The 13,423-nt window shown below is 34.0% G+C and overlaps 2 protein-coding genes across 3 annotated transcripts in view; one reads left to right on the top strand and one right to left on the bottom strand.

Annotated features, from left to right (window-relative positions):
* The window catches only part of LOC102680902 (solute carrier organic anion transporter family member 1A5-like), a 9,208-nt gene extending 2,749 nt beyond the window's left edge, over window positions 1-6,459 (top strand). Inside the window, exons 2-10 of the mRNA XM_006616810.2 lie at window positions 1,713-1,973; window positions 2,078-2,287; window positions 2,401-2,659; window positions 2,786-2,927; window positions 2,999-3,284; window positions 3,355-3,547; window positions 3,978-4,236; window positions 4,547-5,000; window positions 5,392-6,459. Coding sequence (XP_006616873.1) covers window positions 1,715-1,973; window positions 2,078-2,287; window positions 2,401-2,659; window positions 2,786-2,927; window positions 2,999-3,284; window positions 3,355-3,547; window positions 3,978-4,236; window positions 4,547-5,000; window positions 5,392-6,251 — 2,922 coding nt within the window. The 5' untranslated portion in view covers window positions 1,713-1,714 and the 3' untranslated portion in view covers window positions 6,252-6,459. The remainder of the gene's footprint in view (window positions 1-1,712; window positions 1,974-2,077; window positions 2,288-2,400; window positions 2,660-2,785; window positions 2,928-2,998; window positions 3,285-3,354; window positions 3,548-3,977; window positions 4,237-4,546; window positions 5,001-5,391) is intronic.
* A 1,010-nt stretch (window positions 6,460-7,469) lies between these two features.
* LOC102671071 (solute carrier organic anion transporter family member 74D-like) overlaps window positions 7,470-13,423 on the bottom strand; it is a 28,298-nt gene continuing 22,344 nt past the window's right edge. The window contains exons 3-9 of one of the 2 annotated variants that reach the window (XM_031510991.1): window positions 12,863-13,213; window positions 12,543-12,652; window positions 10,799-11,232; window positions 9,475-10,147; window positions 8,737-9,121; window positions 8,554-8,655; window positions 7,470-8,404 (exon numbers count right to left, since the gene is read on the bottom strand). In XM_031510991.1, coding sequence (XP_031366851.1) covers window positions 8,283-8,404; window positions 8,554-8,655; window positions 8,737-9,121; window positions 9,475-10,147; window positions 10,799-11,232; window positions 12,543-12,652; window positions 12,863-13,187 — 2,151 coding nt within the window. In that variant the 5' untranslated portion in view covers window positions 13,188-13,213 and the 3' untranslated portion in view covers window positions 7,470-8,282. Of the gene's footprint in view, window positions 8,405-8,553; window positions 8,656-8,736; window positions 9,122-9,474; window positions 10,148-10,798; window positions 11,233-12,542; window positions 12,653-12,862; window positions 13,377-13,423 lie in introns of those variants that run through there. The other variant, XM_006616745.2, reaches the window with a different exon arrangement.

The raw sequence follows: 13,423 nt of genomic DNA, 5'->3' as shown, positions 1-13,423 counted from the left end.
TTTTTTTTTTTTTTTTTTTTTTTCTATAAATTGAATGGAATGAATAAATCTATATCTATATTGCATCGAGTGTTTCATAGTTCAAGGATTAGTTCACGTTTCTTTTTTATCTTTTTTATCTAAAGTAATATTCGTAATATTTGACTCATCGAATCTTTTTTATTGATTGATAAATTCGTGTCCGTGATAGATTCCTGTAGATTAATTAATAACGTCTCACGTTACGCACACTGATAATTTTCTTATCTCTTAACTCTAAGTGCTCGTCGAAATAATAATCGAAAGATAATTTTTGCGAAAATTTCTATTGAATCTTATCTTTCAATAATGAGGTTATTTATAACGACATTAAAAAAAATATATATATATATACACCATCTCAATCAACTTGGCAACAATTATAATATTTAAAAAATTACCCCCCCCCCCCCGTTTAATAATTTCCACGAAAATTAAATTTAATCTTAATTATAAATTACACGCACGATTCCTTTTACTTAAAAATAAATTTATCGATCAATTTTTCGAAAAAAAGCTATTATATGAGATTAAAATTAATAGAAGAAAAAAGATCGGCGAGAAAAACCTCTCTCTCGTCGATTTACAGATTTTCACTTACACCATCGATAAAATCTCCACCTACCCGATCAACATTATTACATTTAAAAATCTCCCTTATTATCTCGCAGGTAATCGACACATAAATGTTACGCCTCGTAAATATATTTCGTTTCGTGATACGAGGCATTTACCTGCGTCTCTCTTTCTCTCTCTCTCTCTCTCTCTCTCTCTCTCTCTCTCCCCATGTGTGCAGCACATGCGTATATTACACCTCTACTCTTTATCGAAAGATATCTGAGCGGCGTATCTGTAACAAGATAACGTGCCGTCGACTAAAAGTGCCTCGCCTCACCTGCCTTCCAGTTCGCCTCGCTCGGTTATTAATCCGTTTTCATTTCTTTTCTTTCTCTCTCTCTCTCTCTCTCCCTCCCTCCTTCCCCTCTCTCTCTCTCTCTCTCGTGGATAAAAAAAAAAGAAAACGTTGGTGAAAACGCGAGAGGGATCAAGACGGACGTCGACTGCGAATCTCTGCACGAGTAAAAAACACGCGAGTAAACATGTGATTGGACATTGTTCACTTGAGTTTTTCTCCTTTCTCTCTCCCTCTCTTTCTCTGCCTCTCTCTCTTTTCACGATTTCGATCGGCAAATTGTGTCGAACAGGTGCGTAACATAACGAAGGAGTCGATCGATCGATCCCCTTCTCGATTATATTATTCGTATATTTCTCTCTCTCTCTCTCTCTCTCTCTCGTATTTTATTTTAACGCGTTGTTAAATTGTGTTTAGAAGAAAATTTATCGAAAAAAAAAAAAAAAAAAGGGAACGCCGTGCGAAAAAGGTTATTAAAAAATATTTTTCGAAATGAAATTCCTCGAAGGAGACGTCATCAATGGTGATGATTCATCGTGACACATACTTAGCCGTGGGACACGTGTAATGCGCTTGTAACGTGGTTAATTGGATAATTGGAGCTTGGTGTTGGATGGTATAATGCAAAATGGATATTTAGAAATCCGGATTACAAACGCGTTCGAAATAAACTTTTCCCTCCTTTTTTCTTTTTTTTTTTTTTCTTTCCAAATTTCTAAATTAATTCGAAGGATCGATATATTAAATACATATATATATATATATATCTTTTGTCGAAAAGGAATGGCCATACATATCCAGGAAGTGATACGATCGGAAGTGGATGGTGGCCTGGCTGGACCGGCTAATCCAATACCGGACGAGTCGATAGACTGTGGTTGCGCGCAGTTGCCGTGCCCAAAGTTGGCGAGATTCGCAACGAGGCGGTTGTTCGTCGGGCTGTTGTCATGGGTAGGCCTGATCCAAGCCGCTGCCTACGCTTACCTTCACATGGCAGGGCCGACCATAGCGAGGAGGTTCCAGTTCCACCCTTACGCGATGGGTAGAAACGTGCTTTCCATGCTTTTTTTTTATCCACCTCCCCCCTGAGAAAGAAAGAGAAGACTGAAAATATGTAAATATGCTTTCTTTCATTTTTTCATCCAGAATGGGTGCTAATAGTTTCCGACTTGACGCCGTTCATTCTCGGGGTGGTGATCGCCTATTGGGGCGACAGGATACACAGGGCGGCGTGGATCGGCGCCATTGTCCTCCTGCAAAGTATCTCGTATTTCGTTATGATCATACCTCATTTGACCCATCATACGAAAGTGGTGGAGGAGACTGAAAACGTAACCCATATGTCGATATACGCGGGTGAGTTATTTAGTGTAATATTTTTTTAATTTTTAACTTTAGGTAATTTAAGATTTTTAAGTGTTAATTATGTGTATATATATATATATATATATGTATTTTTCTTCTTTCAGAGGACAGTCGAGATCTTTGCTCGGAGACGACATCGAGAATCGTGGCCAAGGAGAACGAATTTTGTTATTTCACGTTGGCGATGATCATAGTGGTACAAGTGGTGTCTGGTATAGCGAATATTTCGTATTTTGCATTGGGCGTTTCCTATTTGGACGACAACACGAAGAAGAAGCACGTAGCAGGCCTCATAGGTTTCCTCATTTCTGTAAAAATTTTCGGTATCCTTGTTGGATGCATGCTGGCGTGGATATGCCTTAGGTGAGCGATATGAAAAATTTAATAATTTTTAAATTTAATAATTTAATAATAGAGAGCAAGCAAGAAAGAAAGGAAAAAATGTTGAATGAAAAGTGTTCACATATCTTTGTGGAAATTTATATACAGATTCGACGCGGTTACCTTGAACCCCATAGAATCCTATAGAGAACAGATCGGTGCATGGTGGCTGGGTTTGCCAATTTTCACTTTGCTGCTTATAATTCCCGGCCTCCTTCTCTCGTGGTTCCCACGTATGCTACCATCAGAGGTGATTAAAAATTTAATAAATTTGAAACGAATCCGAGAATCGTCCATTGAAAATATCTCTATTTTTTTCAGATCGTGGAGAAAGCGGCTGTGTCGTTGTTGAACAATTCCAATAATCGACCACCACGCACGATAGTGAGCCAAAGCGTTGGAAGTATAGATTTCTGGCCATCGTTGGGTAGACTGATCACGAATAAGATTCTGATGTGTCAAATCTTGGCCTGTACCCTCTACATCATGGCCATAGTGAATTTCGTGGGTTTCGAGAATCTTATTGGACAGTCGAGATTTCACGTGCCGAAACCCACTGGGATGTTGCTAGGTTTCGAGGATCCTATCTCTTCGAGATTGATAACAAGTAAAAAAAAATTGAGAGAATTATCTTACATTTTCTTTCGAGAGACGTATGTCAAGATTTAATTTTCCAGATATTTTGAAGCCCAGTCTGGTCGCGTTGATCGTTGTACTCTCGGGAATGGTAATTTCAAAATTGAAACCCAGCGCGAGAAGTGTCATTGGGTACAGTATTATCGTTGTGCTTTTGGCAGCTGCGATCATCTTTGCACTCACTGCTGCGACTTGTGATAAAAAGCCTATCTTTGGCACCACTAAAAAGGGATCGTGAGTATGAATGACGAGAAATAATTACGTGTTACGTTTTATATATATTTATCGTGGTTTAAAAAAATATTCGAACATTTTTAGCGCAGAGCACAAAGATTTCTTTCTCGCCGAGATGTCATTTTGATCAAATCAATGCTCAAAATGCTTCAATGAATTTTCTTTGAATGTAATTTTCTAATAGAACAAAATTTAAAAAAAAAATGTTTAAAATTTCGTGCTCTATTATAAAAAAAAGTTCTTAGATGAAATTGTATAAAAAATTTAGAAAGATTGATTTCTTGATATATATAAATATATTTCATTAAAATCAGAATTAGATGAATTGTAAGATATAAAATAGTAGTTCGAATACTTTCACGAACCACGTATATTTTATATATTATATTGTAATATATCACTTATATTATTCTTTCTTTCCTTTTTTTAGTCTTATATTATTGCATTATTGCAATCGAAATTGTCGATGTTCAAACGATGCCGATTTTCGTCCCGTCTGCGACAATAAAGGCACACACACCTTTTATAGCCCTTGTCACGCTGGATGCACTTTTTCCGAAGTCAGAAACGGTATAACAACTTACAGTGAATGTAGCTGTGTAGAAACTGTAATGGGCGCAGGGAAAACGGACGCGATCGATGGACCTTGCACTTCGAATCGTTGTCAATTCAATTGGGTAGCTTTCGAGGTTAGTTATTCCTTTCCATCCTCTATAATATTAAAAAATTCTCACGAAACTATCTATTTAATCCTTTTTGTCAACGAATTATCGAAATTATCAAAATTATACAATATCAAAATTACGTACGTACTTAACATTGTCGTATTAATAATTTCAATTATTAATAACAAAATTTTTATATTAAACAATTTATATATTCTTCCTTATCCTTGATATTTAGATCTTTAATTTGTAATCTTCGAGAATCATATTCGAGAGATATAATTGTCTCTGTTAAGAGATTATTTTAATAATAGAAGATTTTTCTCTTCTTCAGTTTGGAATTCTTTTATCCTGTGTATTAGTTGCTTCGACCTTCGTGGGAGATATATTGATCATCTTGAGATCGGTGACTGTACAGGACAAGGCTATCAGCATAGGATTCCTCATGACGTGTATAGCATTTATACCTGGAAAAGTTTTATACGACGTGATAGCAAATCTAACCTGTCTATATTGGGGAACGCAAAAAATTTCGTGTCGTATCCACGATGGCACGAAGCTCGGCAACTATCTGTGCTATATGACAGGTTCTTTGTTGGTTTTGTGTGTTATATTGAAATTGGTTGTGTGGTGTCTCTCCGAAGATTTGAAACTTTATGTCCAGAAAGAGGGAGAAGCAACATCGATGACTGAAATGAGGGAAATGATTCCAAACACGAATGATGCGACCAATCAACAAGATCGAAGAGGTAACGAGAGTGAAGTTATAACGCATCAATCTTCTTTAAGTACGTTGTAATTTTGTAAAATAGATTTCTAATTTTTTTTTTTCTGTTACTGCTAAGATCATTTTAAATAGCGTTGAGAAGATTTTATTTGGGAATAATTATTGATGCAAAGTTATTATTTATAAATATTTTTCTTTAAAACAAATTAAATTAGATTAGTTTTAATCAGATTTATTATCAGATTATTACAAATAATTAGTGGCTAATGATTTTGAAATTAAAATGAAATTAATTTATGTATGATATTATGTATTGGTTAGGTTAGGTTTAACAACCGTTAAATAAAACTCAACACTATTCAATATGATGATCTTGACTTAACGTAATAAATAATCATCGATATCAGAAAATATTATTGTAAATATTTATCATTAATATGAAATCTTTGTAGATGATACAACAATTAACGTAGAAAAATCAAGCGAAGACCTAAAAAAATCCGTCAAATCCATATACGAAAATGTAGGAACAGAAGATCAAGAAACCGAGGAAACTCCACTGAAATACGGTCCCTTAGGTCCTGGAGATCGTCGAACAGATTCAAAAATTTCCCTCAATCAACCGTCTCAAGCTCAAAAATCAAAAATACGAAATACAGACTCCGAAGACGATCTAAGTTCCAGTGACGAGGAGGGAAAGAAAGATTCGAGTCCAAAAGTAGCTTACAGACCTTTGGATATCGATTCAGACGTGGAAAGTGATCTCAGCAGCATAGAGCCAAGGTCACGTAAACGCATCATGGGAAGAGACTACGAGTCTGTATATAACAGCGATACTTCTTCCGCCAAAAACTCACTCAAACGAGAATTTCCAAATCCAGACAATTATGGTGATCCAAGGTTGAATCGAAGAAACATAGACGGTTCCTCGAAGACGAGCAGTTTTGAATTTTCAAGGAAGAGGCAAAACGAGCCTTTACAAAAGAGGGGAGACTTCAACGAAGTCGGTATACCTATTGTCGATCCTGTATCCACGAAAGGTGTAAAATCGTTGATCGATAGATACGAGAAGGTTGATGAGGAACAAGAATTGACGATAGCGGGAGAGAATGGAAATCATCCAGAGCATAAGATAGGAATTCCATTGGTGGCCATGGCGTCGAAGAAGTCAAATTCGATAAATCAATATTCGTCTGAGTTCAGTAATTTAGGGGATGGTAAGATTCCTGAGAATCGACCAGAGTCAAGAGAAAGTGTTAGCCCAAAAACATCCAGTAAAGGGAGTGTAGGAACATTGCACACTGATTTTTGATAGATAATGATAATAGTGTTGCATGTTATTTCGTTTTGACATTTTATACCGAAGTCTATAGAAAGTTATTTATTCAGATATTTCTGTTTACTTTTTTTCATCTATTCAGAATTGAATTTTATTTATGTTATTCATGAAGTATTAAAGTGTAGGTATTAAGATGTTAGGTAAGAGTAATAGATAAAGTAATATATTGAAGTTGTTTTCAGTTTGGAATTTTTTCCATGATATAGAAATCAACAGTTGTTATTATCAAAAAATAATTGATATATTTTAATGATCGTTTTATTTCATTGAGCTATAAATATGTTACAGATAATTCTGTAATTTAATTGAAAACTTTTAATGAATTATAGATTATTTATATTATTAGTCTAAGGCTAAGTGCATATTATAATTAAAGAAGTTATTTTGTATACGATTGATAGTCTTAGAATTTTGAAGAATTGTAGAAGAATGCTCAAAAATCTATCGTATCTATCTCGAAAAATGTTTCTCTTGAAAACTAAAAGAAGTGAAAATAATTGATAAAAATATGATTATTCGTCCGAAGAATATTTTTACATGATTTTCAATTTAGCATTTCTTCTATATTTTAAATTTTTTAATTTGATAATAAATACAGTTTTTCTTCTTCATATTATGTATAATTACAGCTTCTTAAATAGTACAAATTTATATTATATATATATTTTTATATTACTTACTGAAGATACATATATTCGAGATACATATATTCTTCATGTATTTATGAAAAGAAAAAAAAACGAAAAATTATTTACTATTCAAAAGTATGAAGTGCAAATAATTTATAAAAAAAGACTGTATGATTAATTCATAATTAGTTTATTATTCATATGATACTGCCAATAATTTAAATAAAGTAAAGTTTAACATTGTCTATAAAAATTAAATTGACTTTTCTTTTATATGAAATAAATCAATAAGCATTTATTTACACTTCAACATAAGAAAAAAAAATAAATTTATTGTAGAAAATAAGAATACTGCAATGTTCATCACATATTTGTCAAATTATTTTATATTTATTACAAAATCATTTAAATATATTATTTTATCTAATCATTTTTTTATTTATTTACCTTTAAACGAAGTTCATATTTTAAATAAGTATTATTAAACTTAAAACTATAGTTTCAAAAAAAGGATTATTTTTGCAGGTAATAAAAAGGATTATTTAAAATATAAATCACGACGTAGATAAAATTGTTTTATTGAAAGATATATAATTACTAAAATTAAAATTTCAAAATAATAGATCTCTATTTGAAATCCAAATAGCCTAATTTATTGCTCATTTTTATTATCGTCAGTATTAATCTCTCTTTTAATAATTCATACTTTCTACTAATAAAAATTCTTAATAATGTGTAATCATCTATCTAAGTTCATGTAAATTAATCTGTTCAAGTAAAAAACAATTATTTTATTTGAATAGATTCTCTATAGTCTTATTAATATTATTCAACAACGATTCGTTAATTTAAAAAAGAGATATATATTATATCATATGATAAATTTAAAATTAAAACATCTGTCAGATAGATAATAGATACAAATTATCATTCTCTATATATATTTTGTACACGAGAAATATGAATTAGTTTATGAATTGAAGGTATCATACTGATATGAGTCGTTTTACACTTACTCTTGCATCTACGATGAGAATTGTTATTCAATAACAATGTGTAATAAAACGAGGATACTAAATAAAAAAAAAATTAATTCATTTTCTTTTTCAAATGCCCTCACAAATGAACTATAGTCAACGATAAGTTCTATCCGAGGTACTACGAGTATGTTTTAAATATATCCAAGAAATTGCTTAAGGTACTTGTAAAGTCTTTATTCGTCAGCTCTTCCATTTCCTTTTTTTGACGTTTCCATCTTCTTTTTGTTTATTTATTTATTTTAATTCTTTTTTCTCTTCACCAATGACTTTCGATTTTAACTTTTCATCTTTCCTCGAAACGAAGCGATTTGATATCTGATCGGTATGATTTACTTTCAAAGCGTCTCTCCTGGCTCTTCGGGTATGTCTTTCAATTCAATCTCCTCATCGAAAATCTTTACATCTTTTACGAAATACCACACACCCACATCGAATAACGTGCCGATCGTTACGAATGCTGGAAAAAGATATCATAGCGATAATAAGATTAATCTGAGGAAAATTATTATTATTTTTAAATGATTTATTATTATTTTGCATATCTAATGTACATAAAAAGTAAACGAAAATTTCATAAATAAATTCATAAATAAATACACAACTTACTGGCTGCAGTAAAGTTTAGTAGATATCTCAATGTTTCTCCATTGTAGAGCCAACAATTTCCTGTACCTGAACATGTTTTCCCCCAAACAATACAGGTCTTATCTGTAAAAATAATATTTATATAATATTTGAAGAAATTTCACAAAAAAAAAATAATAATAAGAATCAATCAATTCATCTCACCTAAAATGTATCCGAATAAAATAGGGGAAGGTATGAATGCAAATAAACTCATAATAGTTAATCCAAAGCCCATAGCCACTGTTTTATCCTTTTCATCCACGCATCTGACAGAAACCAAAAAATTCGATGCCCTTCCGGTGGCGCCGCTGAATTTAAGCAAGCAAACCACAGCCAGAAATATATAAAATTTGTGCATACAATCCACGGGACACGCTCCTGGAATCGCGGTTCCAAAACCTGTTGATCCATCGGGTGCTGGTGTCTCGAATGGAACATCAGTTGTCTGCGGATTCCATGTGTTGTTTGGAAACAAAAATGGCAAACGTGCGAACTTCGGTTTGATGCAACTGCATTCCGTATACAATTTACTACTGTTGGTTAATATCTAGAAATAATTAAATGAAAATATGATAATTATATTTTTGTTAAAATTATTAAAATCGTTTAAAAGTCTTTTTACATTTTTACCAGTTTTTTACTATTTGATTGAAAATGAATATTGATCGAGTGTCGATCAAGATTATATCGATAGTTCACTGATATTCATTTTCAATCGATAGTCAATTGACATTCATTTTCAATCGAATAGTATCATTTTTTTGAGAAATATAACAAAATCGAAAATAACATAATATATAAATATATAGAACAAAAGCTGATTTTTTAAAAAAATTTCTTTTCATTTCACTCATTTCATAAAAATAATAAACTTATCAAGAATAATTAAAACTTTCGAACCTTTATATTACGACATCCAGCATGACAAGCTGAGATGAAAGTCTGTCCATGTTCGGAGCAAACAGGATTATAAGTAACGTAGTCACACATGCAATGCTCGTTGCAAGGGAGTTGAGTCTTCAAGCTGCCATCCGGTTGAACCATAATCTGCTTGTCGTTGGCCGAGCAACCCAAAAAAGCGTAAGATATCATTCCTACGACCGATATGGCGCCCACCATCACGTTCCATGCGGCCAGATACCTAGCCTTGGGTTTGTATTTGGAGATAATCAAACCAGAAAGAAGAATTCCAAATGCACTGAAGACTAAACCAACTGTTCCAGTGATCAATGATGACACAGAAGCGGATTGTTTGTACTGAGTTTCGATGTATTTCGGCATGAAAATCCAATATGGCATGTATCCCATAAAATAGAAAACGGTTGCCAAATTGTTGCACATCAGAGTAATGTTTGTTAATAATCGTTTAAATGTCCTCAGCATATCCGAGAGAGAAGCTGGTAATTCTGATTCCTCTTCTTTGATGCTCGTTGCAGTTTTGTTTCGTTCCAATGCTAAAGCTCTACGAGCTGCGGCTCTTGGTAATGTTTTAGGAAAAAGCGCGATTACGCTTGCGAAGATGAAGAGAAAAATCGCCAGAATAATCCAACCAAGCCACCAAGCACCTAACCATCTATTTTTGTTTGGAAAAAATTTTTGAAATTAAAATTATCTTTACCTTTGCATCCTTTTTCGACTCTATATGGTTAATTCGTTCCATGTTGCATCGAAATTTTGTTACGCAGAGATGTGCGAGAAACTGAAAATATCGGGAACCCGATGTTCGGGTCGAATCGATTCAGATCGGGTCAGATCGGCTAGGATCGGGTCGGCTCGAGTCAGATCGGCTCAAGTCGGGTTCCGAAAGTATCTCACAGTTCGAGAATTTCGGGATTCCTGAAAACTTCAGAATTTTTGAAAATGTCAAGATTCTTCAGAATATTGAGGAGTTGAGTAACATTTTGAAACTATACTTGTCCAAAAAATTAAAGTCAGTCCCGAATACTTGGGAATCTCAAATATACATCTGTGTACAAGATATTTTCGGAAAACGAAAGGATATTTTCCAACTCGATCCAACATTTTCGGCTTCTCACATGTCTCTAATATTAAGCGAAATCTAGAACTAATACAATTTAGAAAAATGTGAAAGAAAACAGTGATAGAAACATTTATAACATTCATATGTTATTAAGTGTTATATGGAATATTCGATCGAAATCTAGTTTTTCTAATATGTGTTATATTATAAAAGATAATTGGCAGTAGATATAATTTGGTGTACCTTGGATCCTGTGTCGTAATGGTGGGCGTCAAAGTAGGACTGATATAAAATTTCAACGCGAACGACGCCAACCCATAACCAATAGCGGGTCCCAACATTCTCAAGAAATAGGAAAAACTGATCAGTGCTGGTGTCTTCGATTTCTGTATATTATCGTCCATGTACGATACACCTAAAGTGTAATAGAGTGAACCACCGACTCCTGACACTAATTGCGCAATGAAGAGCAATGCTTGGGGGGCGAAATTTCCATCAGCATCCTCACACTCATCCTCTCGGCTTTCCTTTCCGAGACATAAGAACTTCCGATATTTATCAGGTATGTGACTCGAGTTTTCTGACTTTGCCCCGTACTCTTTCGTAAGTAAAAGAGCGTCTTCTCCTGGACCATATAAGAAGTGTGGCAACATTGTTAAACAACAGAAGACAACTACCTAAAGCACAAAGTAAATACGATATCTTTCATCTTTCATCGTTTCATAAGAATCACTTATTTGCTTTTTAAGTTTTTAAGATTGATTTGTTTATACGATTAATTAGTAGATATTATTAGCGACTAGATAGTAGCTAAATATGGTATTTGTCTTCGATAAAACTGATCCTCAATTTTATGTACATACAAAGTATTTTATTATTTACAATGAAACGTGCTACTTTAATACAATACGTATTTCCCGATATTTACATTTGTCTGATTAAACAAAATCAGTCTGGAAAAATGTTATTCTTCAAGTTTTTTTTTTTATCCATCATCTTTGGACACGATCTTTATAAGTCGTGTTTACCGTTACCGTAACGTTATCTAACGATTGCTCTAACAATTCATCTTAATATTCGAGCGTGGAACGTTGACTAATTAATTCGTCGAAAGATCGTCAACGAAAAGATCAATGACGATCTCAAAGATCTTTGTAGAGTTTTTTTCAAATCTGAATCGATCGTTATTATAAGTATATATATATAAATTTTACTTTTATAACAAGATATAAAAATAATGTAGAACAATGGAAAAAAATAATCTGACAAAGTATATATATAATTGCATTGAACCAATACATTGAATCAATCTCCTATCAAAGCGTTATCAGTCATTTATATCGAATGATATCAAATATGCCGATATTTCGTGTTATTTATAATGTGGCTCGAGAAAAGATATTTTCTAATTTCTAATAACTATTAATTGTGGTTCAATTTATAATATAATTAAACAGAAATGCTTAAAATCAATTTAAGTCATAATATTTTATTTTTAAAAATGAATCAAAATCCAATGAAAATTAAAATATCATATCGATGTGAAAATAATTGCAATGACTTCTAAAAAATATCTCGCAATTTTAAGGATCTACAGATTGTCAGTCGAAATAACGTCCAATAATATTCGAACGAAAATTATTTCGACATAAATATTGAAAATATGTAAGGCGAGATGTTTCTTCGCACACCAACATCGCCTTTTCACTGGCCAATGAATGGAGTGTTTAGCTAAACACACTGTGGCGAGAGTGTACGATGGGAAGAGGCGTGAATGAGCGTAGAGCTACGATTTCAACGCTTCCTAATTTAATTAAGAACTGACCAACCGGTTGGTTATGACGTCTCCTAGCTCATTCTTTGGGGCGTGTGCCGACAGCTGATTGCCACAAGTTTTCTCTCCGTTCTTCGCGAACGAGAAGAGGAATAAGAAATGATCAAAAGGGCTGAGAAAGGGCAGAAATCACAGAGAGAGATTAATACTCACCGTATAAATCCCGAATGCGATCCATCGAGGCCTGTGACCCCTTCCTGCGTAATACGACAGGACCACCGATACGAACAATTGCGAGATATCGTTGCCCACGGAGATGAGACCTGGAGAGAAAAATAATTAACTCGGTTTTATTGATTTGTGATATAGACATATCGTATTTTTAGATTTCAACGTGTACGACCTTTTTCTTTTTTTTTTTTCAAAATTTTTTAATATTCGCAACTATTTTCAACAGCGTGATCACATATAACGTAAAAATTCTTTTCAAGATACAATTTTCAAGAAATATATATCACATCTCTAATTCCCACCTGTCGTCTTGGAAGGTATCTTGAACCTCTTCTCGATGGTGGTAATGGTACCGTTGAAGTACGCGTAACTAGCCGAAAATATACAACCGAGCACACCGTAGAGGAACACGTAAGCCTTCTTATTGGCGAATCTCTGCAACGTGGGGTTCCTTATGCACCATATACCGCAGGAGGTCTCGTCGGTGATGGGTAGATCTTTGAACACGTCCTCGAGCCCCCTCGGCGTGGTAGGGGTGGTTGGGGTTGTCGGAGGGGTGGACGGTACCCTCAACAACTTGAGGCTCTCCGGCCCGTTCTTCTCGTGGTTGCCCGTGTTATTCTTCATCTTCTTTCGCTTTATGGGCGGCGTTCACGTATCACCGGCAAACAACGCCGCTACGCAGCTTCGAGATCGCTTTGACCTCAATCGCTGATCGCACGTTTTCGATCGACGTCCGCTGTCCTCGCGGCCCTTGGCATCGCTTTTCCTCGCTTCGACACCCCCTCTTCCTCTCTTTTATTAACTATTGTTTAATTATTCTAAGGGTCACGTGTTCTCCATCGTTTCGGTATCCGCGTGCT

This window comes from Apis dorsata, unplaced genomic scaffold (assembly GCF_000469605.1).
Source record: "Apis dorsata unplaced genomic scaffold, Apis dorsata 1.3 scaffold_270, whole genome shotgun sequence".
NCBI classification, from domain to species: domain Eukaryota; kingdom Metazoa; phylum Arthropoda; class Insecta; order Hymenoptera; family Apidae; genus Apis; species Apis dorsata.
The sequence above is the reverse complement of the archived record's forward strand: the minus strand, read 5'-3'. Positions and strand labels throughout refer to the sequence as shown.